This window comes from Tiliqua scincoides, chromosome 3 (assembly GCF_035046505.1).
Source record: "Tiliqua scincoides isolate rTilSci1 chromosome 3, rTilSci1.hap2, whole genome shotgun sequence".
NCBI lineage: Eukaryota > Metazoa > Chordata > Lepidosauria > Squamata > Scincidae > Tiliqua > Tiliqua scincoides.
Genome location: NC_089823.1, coordinates 69,706,207 through 69,722,165, shown reverse-complemented (window position 1 = coordinate 69,722,165; position 15,959 = coordinate 69,706,207). Strand labels below are relative to the sequence as shown.

Sequence of the window (15,959 nt, the reverse complement as noted above, 5' to 3'; positions counted from 1 at the left end):
TCCTCTAATGTTTTGTTAGTAACATTCATTCTGTGAAATTCTGCACTTGCACAGTAGAATACTTACCCCTCTGTCTACAACCATAGTAACAAATTACAGAGGCTGGAGGCAAACATGGCTGTACCAACCAAGGGACACTGAAGCTCTCATTCAATAAAGAACAGATACAAATTTCTATCCACTGCCCATATAGCTATATGTGTCAAGATATCCAAGGATGGTATGGCCTAGAATACTGACTAAAGCTATTTTGGGTCCGCTGCCTCTGCACTACCAAAAAAACCCTGATTGTGCAGTCTGCATACTGTCATCAAACCTGGAAATGCAAAACTTCTGGTTTTATTTATAACAAGCATAAATACATAGATGTAAAATTATACAAATTTATTTATGTAAATCTGGAAGTCCTGAGCTACTGGTTTTGATGACAGCATGCAAGGAAAGTAAGGAGGGGGAATGTTCTGCTTCTCACTCCAGCAAGCAGAAAGCAGAACGTTGCCAACTGCATTGGAGGGAGGTGGTGGCACCCCAAATCTGTCACCCCTTCAGACACGTTGTAATCTACCGCTGAAGCAACCCCCATCAGCTGGCCCAGGATATATCCCCCCTTTTGTAACCTACTGAGAGCTCCCAGAAAGGCTTTGCAGGCGAAGCATTGAGCATTTGGTTGTGACCCACCACACACTGTCTGGGAAATGTTGTGCTAGAGTGCTTCCAGAGAAAAAGTTAACACTAACTCCAAAGATGTTCTTCCATCAAACAACCTCTTGCAGAAGCAAGAGAACTGCTTAAGAACCTACTGATTACCGCGTTGCACAAATTCTTGTCCAACCATTGGAAGAACAGTTCTTGTAACTATTTTCCTTACAGCTCTTTGGCTCCAAACCCAGTATCGGGGGAGGGGGCATAACTCTTGCCTAAGTAATTTCACTGCATATGTCTTTTCTATATCAGCTCTCAAACTTATTTGCAAATTGCTCAATTAAAATCTAATGAACTACATGAAGACATAACATGGGAACAAAGCATTTCTAATTTCTTAGAAATTCTGCTTTACAAATCAGAAGTTCTTTGAGTTGAGCTCTAAGCACTGAGTGCTGATACACGGGCACAAACAGTTGCCTCATGTCTTTACTCAAGGCTGCCTGTACTCTTAAAATGGCACAGTTATACTTTCATAAGGAGTAAGCAGCTTATAGAACTCTTTTTGGACCAATTCTATTCTGGCTCCTTTGTATTCCAGCTGAAAAGTGCTTGTGAATGTGCCACTAGCACAGTTAAATACAAATATACCTATTGTCTAGAAATAAAATCCTCATTCTGCTATATATTTCTAAAGATGTCCCTTAAAAGAAATGAATTGGAATAAGTGAAAAGTTTTGATTTAGCAGATAACTGTGGTTATATCTGAAAAACATCGTTGCCATAGCATATCAGTATTGAGTGACTACAGTATAGTTCAGCTGAAACAAATACATTTTTACGTAGCTACCATGCACATGGAGCTTTACCAAGCACATCTGATGAGAACAGAAGTGGCCTATGCTGGCTGATTAGCAAACAATGGTTTGTCAATTGCAAACACTCCTAATCCCCTCCACCTCCCCTCTTGCACATGTGTTACCCCAGCCCCATCCCTTTCCATTTCAGAGATATCTATGATTAATATTGTTCTGCACCAGTACTTTCACTACTCATAGTTGGCCCAAACCACGGTTTGCAAACCTGCTTTTGACTGTATTTTGGTGCCAACTATGGTTAGCAAAAATGTCCATGCAGCCACAGGAGTGGAAAATAACAGCACAAGAGGAAGAAAAAACAAGGAAGAAGAATTGCACACAAACCTGCCATGGTTTGGCCATCAAGCAGTGTAACCATCTGTATTTGCTCACATAAAAAATTTGGGTGTTCAGAAGGAAGACAGAATGCACTGGAATATGTAACATCCAGAGAGTAAATGAGCTTTGAAAACTTCCAAGCATTAATTTGGATTCAAAGAGAGCCACTTATGTACACCCATTCTTCTTTCTTTGGAGTGGCAGATCCCCATGCCATATCAAACACTGCTTTCCTACTAAATACAAGCTTCTCTCAGTTTCAAAAAAGGTTCGCCATTCAGCATGTGGCAGGATGGGAGTGGGAGGCTGCTGTTCAAGAAACACAATTCCAAATTTCTCTTGGAACTAGACATGCACTTATTTGGACCCAACTAGTTATTGTGTGGTACTGTTTTTAGATAAAAAGTAAAAGTAAAAGTTGTCTTTCACAAATTATCTCACTCCTTTGGATCCTGCCATGAATCCAAGACTTTTACTTAGGTGTACAAGATCTCTTATACAGAATAGGGAAAACTGAGAGAGAGTGTGATTCATGGCCTAATCTTACATAGAGTGTTCTACTCTATGAGCACATAGTTACATTTACAAGGTGTCTCACACAGCATGAAGTTCTACATTCCAAGGATGACAGAGGATGTTATACTGATATAGAAGTGTTTTGTTAAATTTACAGTATTTTGCACCTCCTTCCAGACAGAATCTATTCAACACATAGCAGGAATTGGGGTGTTACCACAGGGTTTTGCTGAAACTCCCTTCTTCCTACCATAGTTAAGAGATAAAATATTCTCCCTGTCCCCATACACCATGAATCTTTACATGGCCAGTTCATTGGACATGCAGTGAGTTTTTGTTTAGTGGAATTACATTCATAACAAAAAGTGTCCTCCATTCCAAAAGCAACAATTCATTTTGGACCAACAGATTGTTTCTGAGAAATGGGCAGGGCAATCCTTTTGAGCTGGAACAGGCAGGGCAGCAAGCCTGCGCTGTATCTAGCACAAGTTTAGCACTGACTGTGGCCAGCTTGGGGCAATGGGAAAGAATTCCCCTTATCCTGGGTAACACCATAGCAGCCCCAATGGGGCTACTCAGATCCGCACCACCTATAGAGGCGACGCAAATCTGAGCAGCCCAGAGCTGCCCCAGGCTGCCCAGGAACAGGATCTGGCATAAGTGCCAGATCCTGGCTCTGCCTCCTGCTTCCCACCTGCCCGCCCATGGGCCCATCCACCACCCGCCTGCCCTGAAACACCTCCTCCTCACCCTTCCCACACACCCCCAGACCCCCACACCAGCCTGGGAAGGCTGGCGCAAACTCACCCGTTCTGGGGCCAGAGGTGGTACAGGGAGACCAGCACACATCCTTGCACTGGCCTCCCCAACTTGAATGGAGGTGCAAATGTGCCTTATGGCATGTTTGTGACCCTCCCAGGCTGGCAAAAGGGAGTTTAGGACTGTGCCCATAGTCTCCTAAGTTAAACTCCCATTTGTTATTATTTCCAAATTTTAAACATAAAGTATTTTTTTTTAAATCACCAATTTTGCATTCTTTGCTGAGCACTTCCACGATTATTACATAAGTAGAACAAGAGCAAAACACATAGTTTGGGTCTGCTTTGCATAAAACAAGCAGTACTATTAGCAAACAGCAAAGCAGAATTCAACCTTCTGTGACTTGCATCCAAAAACTTTTATTAGAGGTATGGTTCAACCACGATATAGTATATGTAGTTAAATTTAAACTGCAGTACATGTGAATATACACATGCAAAACTCCCCAAAATGTTTGCTTCCTCTCAATACTTGCAAATTTATTGAAAATTACCATGGTCAAAGTAGAAGTGAGGACACCTAAGGAGGACTGGCCCATGGATAATACAAGCAATGCAGCTTATATTGAGTGATGGATTGAAGGATGGAGCAAAAAGTCTTGGGAAGTCTTTAAACTTATATCTGCCACTGCTGTTCAGTCTGCTGTGAATGGAGCCACTCCAACTCACTTTCCTTTTACTTTTAGAGAACAAGAAGTCAATTGGGAGAAAGCAATCTTGCCTCATAGCCTACTATTTCAGTCTTTCCTCACGTTATTCCTTTTATTCAAAGGGATAGAAACAGGAAGGACTGAGGTAAGAGGGGTAGGAAGGTGAGTCACTGCTGCTGCCGCCAACATGTGTGCATCCCCCCCCCCCGATAAAGCCATATACAAGGCATTAATCCACTTCCCTAACATCTTCCTCGTACAGTACTTTAAAATAGTGCAGAATACACTGGGATCGCTTCCAGTGCATCCTGCCTTTTCAGTTTTATTCAAAGGGGATGCACCAGGAAAGCCAATCACTGCCTCCTCTGTGGGTTTCTTGGTGGCTTGCCTCCGTGGAGGTAAAGGATGGGATGGGTGGACAAGGCAGAAATGCATTTTCGGCACCTAAGGCCAGCCATCCACCCAGGTATGATCTGCGTTTAAAAGTTGTTCTTAAGTGTATACCATCCAAAAAGTTACTTTGGGGTCCCCTGATAGATTAATACTAAATTTCCATAATTGTGATGGAAAGGGTAGCAAGAGCCTTGGAAATCAGGATTAATTCTGGAAATTTATGAACTTTTGACTTTTGACTGAAGAAACGAAAAAACTTACCTTCTCAACTCTTTTACAGTATGTATTTTCTAAGAGCTGAAGTGGATTTCCAGTTGGATATATATTATGGTGGGGAAAAAAATGTGTATTTTAATTATAATGATGCCATGTCTCAACATGCTGTTATGAACAACATGTGTTTAATATGGGGTTTTTCCTTCCTGCTTTTTATACTGATTCTGTTGTGAATTAAGATGCCTGAGATACAAAGCCTTTAGTTTTATTAATTCATAATACCCATCAAAAAGTAGGATGTGAAGGAACAAATTCTTGCTCAAGTGAAGTGAGTTTCTATTATATGTTCTCAATGAACCAAATACTATTTATGTACTTTTGATCCAGATCTACCAGAGCATTGATAATGCTTTCACTCAAGCAAAAATTTGTTCCCTTGCATTCTGTTTTTTGGAATCCAATTACAAATTTCAAAAAAAACTTCTAGTTCTAGAGTCACAAAGATGTGTACGAATATTCAGTGCTTCAAAACAGAACAAATTAACACATCTGCTTGCATATTAATGTGGGAGCTAGTTTCCACAAAATGAGATTTCCAATTCATGTTATATTAACACAGGGGTGTCCAATGTTTTCGGCAGGAGGGCCACATCATCTCTCTGACACTGTGTCGGGGGCTGGGAGAAAAAAGAATTCATTTATATTTAAAATTTGACCTCCTGGGAATACCGGGTGCTGTAGGCTTATACCATAGTCTTTCGAGACTGAAGGTTGCCAACCAACCGTGCAACACAGATCTGAATGCAGACAAGAGTGAAGTAATAAGCTTAATTTTCTTTTTTAATCATGATAGAGATAGTCACACACCTATGCATCTGCCTGTTTTGTGCACTGCTGTATAAATCAGAACAGGTGGTGGTAAAGGGTAAGTTGAAAAGACATCTCAGTGACTGCTAAATAGGTAGTTATGAGTGAGATAAGGAAACAGAAAACAAAATTAAGTCTTTGAGAGTGAAGAATTCTTCTTCACTCTCAAATACATAGGTGTACAATCATATTCTGAAAGTATCATAAAATACCCAATTATTTTCATAAAATACACAACAGCAACAATAGGGTGCAAATTGTGATGGGACGTGGTATTGAGCATGGAATGCACAAGTTACTCACAGCATATGATACAACAAGCATGCAAACCTTGGCCAGTACAGACATACCCTAAGGATTCATGCTCCAAGCAGGAAAAGAAAAAAGCTCTCTTGGCAACAGGTGATCCTCATTAGCATATAAGCAAAGCATTCACCTTTATTGTGTGCATACACATCTTCATCATCTTCTATAGGTGAGTATCCCGAACCTACAATACAAAATAAGAGAGAAACAACTGCAGCAAGAAAGGAAATAATACATTTGAAAAGAAAAGCTCATGCAAAGATGAGCAAAAGCAGAATTAGGATGCAACAACATCCTACAGCAAAGTAAATTGCATAAGCCTTCAAAGTGTACTTGACTTGCAGTGAAATCAGTGTATAGTGAAATTGGAGACAAACTGCGGATACTGAAAATTGATTGAAGTTTAGTTGCTGCCCAATATATCCTAAATGGAAGGAGGATATGATTCATCCTGTAGGTAACTTCCATTACAAAAGAAGGTCTTACATAAGTCTCAAGAAAGATTTCACTATAAGATGGGTTCAACGATGCAAGTGTATGCATCAGCCATCATAGCAAGAAGTTGTAGCAGCAGGATTCAGATGCAACTACCATTCTACCATTACACATATACGTGTGTAAGCTCAATTGTGGCTATTCAACACACCCTATGCACTTGCAGTGATCCCATGTACTACAATATTCCAGCCCATCAAAATAGCATCTTCCTTATTTGTTGAAGATAAAGTTATAACAACAAAACTTACCTGAAAGGATCTGGAACACCATGCCGTGTTACCAGAAGTCACCTGAATTGTGCGTTACCTTTCAATGCCTTAAAACAAACACCCCACAAAAAAGCAATGGGCTCACTTTAACCAGCAAGCACAATCTACTGGTGGCAGTAATCCTTGGGCCCATGGGTCCAAGACAGTGATAAGCTGTTGTATAAAATGCTTCCATATTTATCACTTTGATCTGCAAAGGTGATTCTTGTTGGACTGGTCCATTCATGCAGCCCCCAATACATTTTTGACATATGGTACTCAGCTTTGAGAGAGATGGGTGGCCTAACAGCACCAACCCTTCCCTTTGAAAAGTGTACACTTAGAGAGACGTGAATGCAACATTATGTGCACAACCAGTTGCTGTACACAAAGTTCCATGAATGCAGGCTACTAAATTAATCCCACCAATACAGATTACTCACAAACCCTTTTCAAACTACTTCTATTCCTAAGAAATCTGAAGCTTCCAAAAATTTAAAGCATTCATCAACGAGATCAAAAGTTGCGCCAAAAGACACTTGTGCTCCATAACCATTATGTCTTTCTAATACTGTATGTAGCCACCAAAGAATGTCGGGTACATTTTAAGACAAACCCTTAATTCTTGCCAGTAAGCAACTAGGTTCAACCAGCCTACATGCAGGCAGGTAAGGGAATCTCAGCAAACAAGTCAATCAGTGGGTTTCTTGACAGCAAGTCATTTGCATTAACGTGACAGTACATCACATATCCTTTCCACAGAATACTCCTGAACAATGGGTTTTAAAAAATGTAACTTTAATCTGAATACCAAACTCTTTGGACTTAAGCCATTTCTGCCCAACGTTGTATATATGCAACAGGGATCAAATGTGTACATCTGTGGGCTGGGCAGAAATGGGTAACGAAGCAAAGGGATCACCTCTTCTATGCTGTTATTTTCTTTCAGTTCTTACCCTAAAATGTACTACAGGGAATAAAAAGTATATCAACACTTATCTAGGATTTCCCATAAAAATCTATGTTTAACTCTCCTCTGTCCATTTTTGACCAAACCCTGAGAATCAAAAACCTGCTATTCGTTTAACTTGACATTCCTGCAATCAATGAGGCTTAGCTGGCTTATATTAGAAAGTGTACATGTGCTGTTTTTCCATTGGTCTCATTATCCTCTCTCTATTTTCATAGCATGCCAGGCTCACTCCGTAACCATTCACATTATAGACAAGAGCAATCGTGGGGCTAATATGGTACAGATGTAACAATAGTGTTTGTTGATTATATTGTTATTGCATGTTTTCAAGATTCAAAGGAAACATAACATAACTCTCTCTTAAAAACTAGCCATCACCACTCTAAGTTCTATCTTAGTTCTGTCTATAGTTCTATGTAGTATAGGGGTAATCTTCAAGCCATGGTTAGAGACAGGGCCTAGGAGAGGGGGATAAAGGGGGTAATTTATACCCGGGCCCAGGGTCAAAAAGGGGGCCCAGGAGCCAGTGGAGGGGCCCCAGAAATTTCCTGGAATATTACTTTTTCCTTTCTACTCAGACTTGTTGCCCACACAGGATGCTGGGGATACTACCACAAGCTTGTGGCTGCAGCTACTTGCAAGCCATATATGCTGGGCCAAGGAATGCATACATGACACTCCTTAACACAGAGTCAAATCTGGGAGGAAACTGACCTGCTACAATAACGCCTCAGTTTATGGATCTGCTTACCGGTAGGAGTGTATAGGAGCTCAGGGATGCAGCTGTGGTATCACAGGTGCTGCAGAAGCAAGTTTTGGTATGGCACAGGATGTTTTCCATTCTAGTGTGAGCCAAAATATAATGATGCTAATTTTTTTTTGCAATCATTTCATATATTTAAAAGATTTTAGAGAGACTTGGGAGAGTGTTTGGTTTTCTGTATTACTGTATCAAGCTGCTGATGCCCCATGGGCAGATAGACCTGGGCTCTGCATCAGGAAATCCAGTAGACCTGAACTCCAAAGACTATTTCAGCTGTTGCTACCCTCCCCCGTTTTGCCCTCCCTACCTTTGGGAAGGGACCCAAAAGAAACTTCGTACCCCCTGACAAAATCCCTCTCAGAGGCCCTGGTTAGAGAAATACTAAGACATAGGCAAAGAACTACTCCCAGGGAAGGAGTTTCTGATATGTGCCCATTTTAGAAGGGATACGTGAGTACTCCTGTCCTTAAATGTTCAGCTTCTCAAGATTTAAACTTTAAAAGTTCACAAAATTGTACAGGTACAGGAGGAGAGAAACTATCACATCACCATTGACTGAGATAGACATGCTACAACCACATTTTACATCGTGTTCATGAGCACAACAGGCACCTGGATATTTGTAAGTGTGTGTGTGTGGGGGGGAGGATTATATTTTCCTAGTGATGCAGTTTGAGTGTGGCAAATATGCACTTTCCATTGCAACAAAAGCAGTAGCTTGAGTAAGATACTGGATCATATGCAACAAATAATGTATCATTTTTATATAGGAATTCTGATACTTTAAATAGGAATATTCCTTTATTTTATAAAAGCTCATTTATCATAAATTTATCCCAGACCTAGTTGTGACAGAGAACTATTCCCTTTGTTACAATGAGTCATGACTTGAACTTCCAAAGTCAACTGCCTTTACCAGTTTTGCATTAGCCCATTTTCCTAATGTTCTTTCTTGTTACTTTCTTTAAAACTGCTGATGTCTGCAGACACGTTGGCATGTCTACTTGGTGGTAGAAAACTCTAGGCTTAGTAGGATTTTAAAGCATGTGGTGTTATATCAGACTTAAATAGCAGTCTCTAAAGACCTTGAAGATGTTACTAAGGAAACGTTTGTCTTGCTTTGCCTTCTGCTACTTGGCAGAATTCTGAAATTTGGCTCTGAATATTAAATTCAAAAGAGTGTAACCAAACATATTACTTTGAATAATCTTCCAAATAATTAGATAGATGAGTCATCTTTCAAAAGTATAAGCAATCAGACAAGCAGTCTGGCATGCAAGATTGGAAGAATAAGCTCTTTCACAGCCCAATCCTAACCGGACTGGAATGGGAGGTCGGCTGGCTTCCCCTGTATCCAATGTGGCAATGGGGCGAGTTGCAGCTCAGCCCAGGGCAAGGGGATTTCCTTCCCCTTACCCCAAGTAACACAACAGCAGCCCCAGTGGAGCTATTTGGATCTGCACCACTTAAAGAGATGGCGCAGATACTAGCAACCCAGAACTGCTCCAGGCTGCCCAGGCCGGGGTTAGGATTTGGCACAAGTGCCAGATCCTGGCCCCACCCTCCGCTTGGCCACAGCCTACCCATGGCCCGCCCACCGCCCACCCACCCTGAACTGCCTCCTTCCCACCTACCCATGTGCTGGCCTGGAGCAGCCTTACCTTTTGCACTGGCCTGCAGGCCCTGGGCCAGCCTGCAGGGGCTGGTGCACAGAGGTGCACCAGCCTCCCTATTCCTGGTCATTGAAGAATTGCCTTATAGCACTCTGGCCGGTGGCTTTTTAAAAAATAAAATACTAAGAATTAAATTCTGATCTACTGAAACATTAACCGTCTATTTAATTTTAAAGATAATTTATTTAAATTTAATTTAAAAAGTTTAAGTTAATTTTAAAGATAACTTTTTAAACTTTTTAAAAAAAATTTCTTCTACAGAATCACTAACTGGCCAATCCTGAGCTGCCTGGGGCGTGGGGCTGTGGCGCCGCCAAAAATGGCTGCTGCTGCATCCTGCACACCCCAGGCAGCTGCTGGTGGCTCCTCGGGAGAAGGGGACTTCTGTCCCTTAAATGGAGTAGCATTGCAATGGGGCTACTTGATTCACCACCAACCAATAGGTCACTGGTGAATCAAGTGCCTCCTTGTCGGGCGGTGAGCAAAGCTCCACCAGTCCCGCCTCCCTCCCTGCTACCTCCACCTGCCATGCCTTCTTCCTGCCCTCTCCCCACCCTTCTCCCGCCTGCTCCCTCCCCAGAATGCTGCCTTCCCGCACGCCTCCACTTACCTCTGTGCGACTGCCGAGCTCGGGCGCCCACCCGGCACTAGGGCCCACAAACATGCCTTACGGCACAATGGCAATAGTGTGTGTCAGTAGTAAGCCAGCACGCCGAGCTCAGGATTGGGCTCTAAAGCATTTACACTAGATTAATCCCATGCACAACCTACTATATCAGAATAGGCAGAACCTCAGCATCATGGAAGATTCTGTCTTTATGCTGGATGTGCACCACTCATTCCTTTCACGCAAATGCAGCAGGACAAACTACAAGCAGGGTATCTGGTGCCTCTATAAGCAATGTAATATGGAATGATATGGCCCCATTACAATTCTGAACTACAGCACGGTTATTTCTGGAACCCCATGACTTAGGTGTGTATCTGGACAGTTGATCATCATATCGGTCAGTTACAGGCACATGATGATACCCTGAGAATATGCCTTTTCTGTTCTCCAAAACCGTCTTACAACTGACTTATTATCAGCAAGCAAATCTCTGAAGGAGAAAAAGAAGCAACGGTCCCAAGAAATACAAGACTTGGCAAGGCTTTCTCAGATCCTCAGTAGTGACTGTTACATTTACTATCTGAAATAATGTATCAACGGAAGTTTTCAACTAATCTTCGCAAGTAGGAGAAATTAGTAGTACAGATTCTCGTACCATAATGCAATTATGCATTTGAAGCTAACATTTTAAAAAGGCAATGATTATTAGTGATGCTTAAGTTATGACACAGTGTTGATTTGAAGAGAGATCCTCTGAAGGAAACATTCCATGTGAAAAATATGTTCACATTTAAAATGAAACTACATTCAAGATGCTTGTCATCTTACTCATGGTGCATCTTCTTACTCATGATGCATCAAAAGACTACGGTGATAAGACTATCATTGTAGGCTACCAAGGAATTTTAAACACGAAAATATAGTACATCCTGTGCTCCTCATTCTCATTGTTAGGATGAAATTAACTAACAAGAAAGAAGAAAGTGTGGAAACTTTTTCTTCCCACCAGTCAAATGGACTACGCAACCTTAGTTGATTGGACTGCACTAGCAAGGGTCAGATTCATCTCTGTGTGGGTCCCTGTACAGGCATGGCCCACACAAGGCCCCAACACACAGTGCCACCTCTGTATGAACAATCCTACAGTAAAACAAAAGTTGTGTCCACTCTATGCTAAACATAGACACAACAGAAAAGGAATGATTCTGATTCCTAAAAAACTGACATGAACTAAAAGAAGTTGCAACTTAATATCTCTCTGCACTAAAAAAAAGTTCCATGTATTACAGATTCCTTACCCAGATGTATTTCCATGAAGAATATCAGTGTGGGGTCTGGCTTGCAGTTCACCTAAATCCAAACCTGAAATGAAAGCAATGGGCATCCCTAAGACTTCAAAAAAAAAATTCCCTAGAATCCTTTATCCTACCTATTGTGTGTTGGCATCCTTCAGTCTCGGAAGACTATGGTGTCACGCTCTGAATGGTGGTTCTGGAACAGAGTGTCCTCTCCAGTGCGCGAAGCCTGGGTAAAGTAGGTATGGAGGATAGGCTGTTACCCATGCAGCAAATCCCCCCTCTCCACGTCGCTGAAATGGTCCAATGGAAAGGCAGAGGCCAATACGGTTGGTTCCAGCGGCGTCGCAGGAGTTGCCAGAACGTGACTGTGTTCAGCCATGAACTGCCTCAGGGACTCCGGCTCCGGATTTTGCCTCGAGGTTGACTCCTGAAGCCTTTTCCATAACTGGATGTAGCCACAAGGCAGTGGAGGTTTGGGATCAGAGTTTTCCTTCGCTCAGATGAGCTGCCTTCCCAGGCTGACGAGTCCCATCTACCCGGTGGCTGTTCAGTCGCCTCTTGCGACAAGTACAGCCAAACTGAGGGCCTATTCTCATCCTACCTAAAGGATACACATATAAAATTACTTTGAAAAATCTGTACCCTGCCACATAGCCCCTGAACCATGTGTTTCATGCAGGTGTTATTTCAAGAATAAAAAGGAAGTTCCATAGGAGGAAAATCCCCAAAGGCTGCAAGTAAATTACTTTGCTACATCAGGGTGTTCTTAAGAAAGCTCCCACCGTTTTGGAAATTACAGGTTTTAACATGCTTTTAAGATTCATTCTATAAAAGTAAAGTATCTTCCAGGCTGATATAACTGAACTGCAGTTTAAATGCAGAGCCCAATACCATGCAGAATGCCTCAAAATAGGTTGAGGTAGGAGGAATCAGTGATCAATAGGGATTGTATTCAGGTACATGAACAGGTTCCCTGGGAACTGTCAAGCACAAATGCACAATGTGAAATCCAGAACCAACTTTCACATTTGACAACACTTCTACATCTGCCTCATTAATAAGAAAATAGAAATGGTCTTAAGAAATAATGGAGCTAGCCTCTAATCAGAGCACTGTAATATAATATGGGTAGATATGAGGTTTATTCCAACAGTCAGTTTTTACAATTACAATATAGAAAATAGACTTGCGAAAAAAAAGCTTCCGCATTGCCATAGTCTATGTTCTTTGACCATTCCTATGCACCCAAGTCTCACAGGCTTAATTACTTCTAGTGAGTCAGAGATGCATGCTCTCCATATGTGTGTCCTAACATTTCAAAGGTCAAGACACTCACTGAGGTAGTAGGGCATCAGGTGAATGAGCCTTGCAAAGAGTACAGGTTCTTGCACACCTCTACCTCGTCAGGCAAACACCCCAGTCAGATGGGTATGCTGTTTCTCAGAACAAAGTGTGCTATTGAAGGAGCCACCACCCTATTTAACAGCCAGTCCTCCAGCTAAGGGGAAGCTGGGAGTTTCTCTGGGAGTTTGAAAGCCAAAGTAAGTGCTTGCAGGGGGAAGGCAGCAACACGATCCCCAGGATCACATTGCTAACAGGGCTTCAGGGACGGAGATGCACTCACCAGTCCCTGCAGCAGCCTTCCCAGGGCGCAGGGAGCCCTCCACGAGCATCTGCAGGGCTCCCCAGCATGCAGAAAGTGAAAGTGGAGTGATCATGCTCCACTTCTGCAAAACCGGACTTTCACTTGCTGCATGCTAGCACTCACCTGGACCAGATTACCACGTTTTGCCAGATTCCAAGGCCAAGCTTTGCCTAGAGAATTATGCCTGCTTTCAGCTAATTAGCTACCCTTCTTTCCCCCAAAATGACCCTTCTTTGCCTTGCAGCACAGCTGGACCCCACCACCAGTTTAACCTGCAGAGGTCCTCCTTCCTCTCTCTCCTGCAGCAGCAGCAGCTCCTCCCACCACTATAGCAGCACTTTGGTACTCAGCAGGCCTTGGGCGTGACATGGAGAGTTTGGGCTTGTTTTCCTCCTAGAATGGGACTTGGCAGGATGAATAAACTGGACTGCAGTTGGAGGTGGGTTTGAAAGAGACTTCCCAAGAAACGGAACGGGAATGCCTCATAGTTTTAGGGATGTCCTGGAGAGGGGAACAGGTGGAGGAGCCAGCATGCCTGCAATTAATAGGATGGCCCCTGGACTTAACTGCAGGATCACTGAGATTGATAAGCTCCCCTCTGGGATGGGACATGACATAAACCAAATGGGCACCAGCATGGATAGAATTGGATTGGACTGTAAGGGAACTTCAGCAACCAGTATGGAGATGAGGCAGACCAAGGAGTGGATGGCCCAAGAAAGAAGACAGGCCAAGGGGTGGATGGCACAAGAAAGAAAACAATGGACAATTGATCAAGGGGACCACTGTGACCCAAGGGGTGGAATGTATTGGAAGCACGGAAGATCTGGCGAGGAGATAGGATGTGGTGTTAGCAGTGGCCCATTAAAGGTTAAGGCCTGGGCATTCAGCAGAGAGTGCTGCACAGCTGCAGCCACTTGAAGGCAGTAGGGCCCTCAGGCATAAAAGCACCTGATGAAGGGAGAGTTTGGTGTGGGCAGCAGAAGGAGGAAAGCATGAGACTTGAGTAATGGAACTGCTGATAGACTTATGTGTGAATGGACTTTGGAGGCTGCTGGAGCCACTGAGATTGGTGTTTGGCTGCCACACCCAAGACCTGTGGAGGACCAACGTGCTGCTGGCAGGAGGAAGGAGGACCTCTGCAGGTTAAACAGGCAAGCCACCCTGGTGATGGGGTCCAGCAGTACTTCAGGGCAGAATTAGGGTCATTTTGGGGGAAAGAAGGGGAGCTAATTAGCTGAAAGTGGGCATAATTCCCTAGGCAGAGCTTGGCTTTGGTATCTGGCAAAATAACCTTCTAGTTCCAGAGCATAGGCAAACCTGTTATACCACAACTGAAACAGCCAGACATTCATGACAGAATGGCAAAGAGGAACCTCTCCTGCCCCAGCAATATACTTTTTTATACCTTGAAGGTAACTCTTGTCCAACCAGAAACTTGGACCAGGCAAAGCTTCCAGAAGATGACCTCACTGGTTGATGTAACTGCCAGTCAACTGCACTCTCTCCCCCTCCCAACAGGAGATCCACAGCTAAAGCTCATTATTCCAATTAGAGACACATTGGTACTAGGGAGCTTATCATACACCCAGCTTCGCCTGTGCAAGGAGGAGTTTGATAAAGAGCTGCTATCAGCCTCCTAAAAGCTACTTTCCCACAGCTGCTTTAAAATGGTTTCTGGCCTGCAAAATGGAGCTAAGCCAGTGATTTTTATTTTGTTCTTCACACACACCTATTGAGAAAGTATTTTTTCTGGCCTTTGTAAGTGCTTTATTGAGCCTGTCTGACAAGGTTCAAATGCCATAAGTAACAATTAAATAGGTATTTCTTTTTAAAGTTAGAGTTCTCCATCATTACAGGGCTTGAGAAATCTGCTTGGCTACTAGCACATAGAGTGAATATGCACAAAAATTCACTATAGCATTTTCCTGTTTCAGTAGGAGCAGGAGTAGCTGGAATGAGAGATAGATGGAGAATAGCTCCATCAATGGCCCTTTGCCATAAAAGTGAAAAAAGAAACTTCTTGGTTCAAGAGCATATATCTTCAATTACAAGATTACCAGCCAAGTAGCAAAGGATGTTTTATCTCCATTATGGATATAGCTGGTCACTACTGGAGATAATGCTGGGCTAGCATATATTCAGAGCTTGAGAATGGTCAAAGCAACACAGCAGAAGACAGCTTCCTTTGCACCTAAACCCTAAGAAACATAGGGCAGTCCTTTAGATACTGCTATTCTGTATCTAGTGATCTCATAGTTAGGGGCAGTCTCAAATGGTAAAAATGAAATATTGCAAAATAACATTGGGCTTATAAAACACAATATCCTGCTCAATTAACAAAATATTACTGAAATGTACCTATTAAAGTGGCTGTGAAACATCTGTGAAGCATTCCAACTGCTTCTGACTGTGTTTCTAAGCCCCTAACTCCACACACAGCTCTACTGCTTTCTCCTATCCGGCTGTAGAGTCTTCTGCTCCGAAGCTGCCAAGGAAAATGCATGGAGCCCTATGAAAAGTGAAACTGAGCCACACTGTGCATTTAATCACAAGTAGGCAACTGTGCCTCAGTCCTGAAGACATCCCTGCACCATGGTAAGGCTGGTGTGTTTCTTTCCCCCTGCTGTTTAAAACCAGTTTTTTC

The 15,959-nt window shown here is 42.7% G+C and overlaps 1 protein-coding gene across 3 annotated transcripts in view; it reads right to left on the bottom strand.

Annotated features, from left to right (window-relative positions):
* SRPX (sushi repeat containing protein X-linked) overlaps nt 1-15,959 on the bottom strand; it is a 52,835-nt gene that overhangs the window by 13,526 nt on the left and 23,350 nt on the right. For 2 of the 3 annotated variants that reach the window (XM_066620874.1, XM_066620876.1), the window contains exon 2: nt 5,735-5,788. The exons of the other annotated variant lie outside the window; for it this stretch is intronic. In XM_066620874.1, the coding sequence (XP_066476971.1) occupies nt 5,735-5,788 (54 nt within the window). The remainder of the gene's footprint in view (nt 1-5,734; nt 5,789-15,959) is intronic. 3 annotated transcript variants of the gene reach the window in all.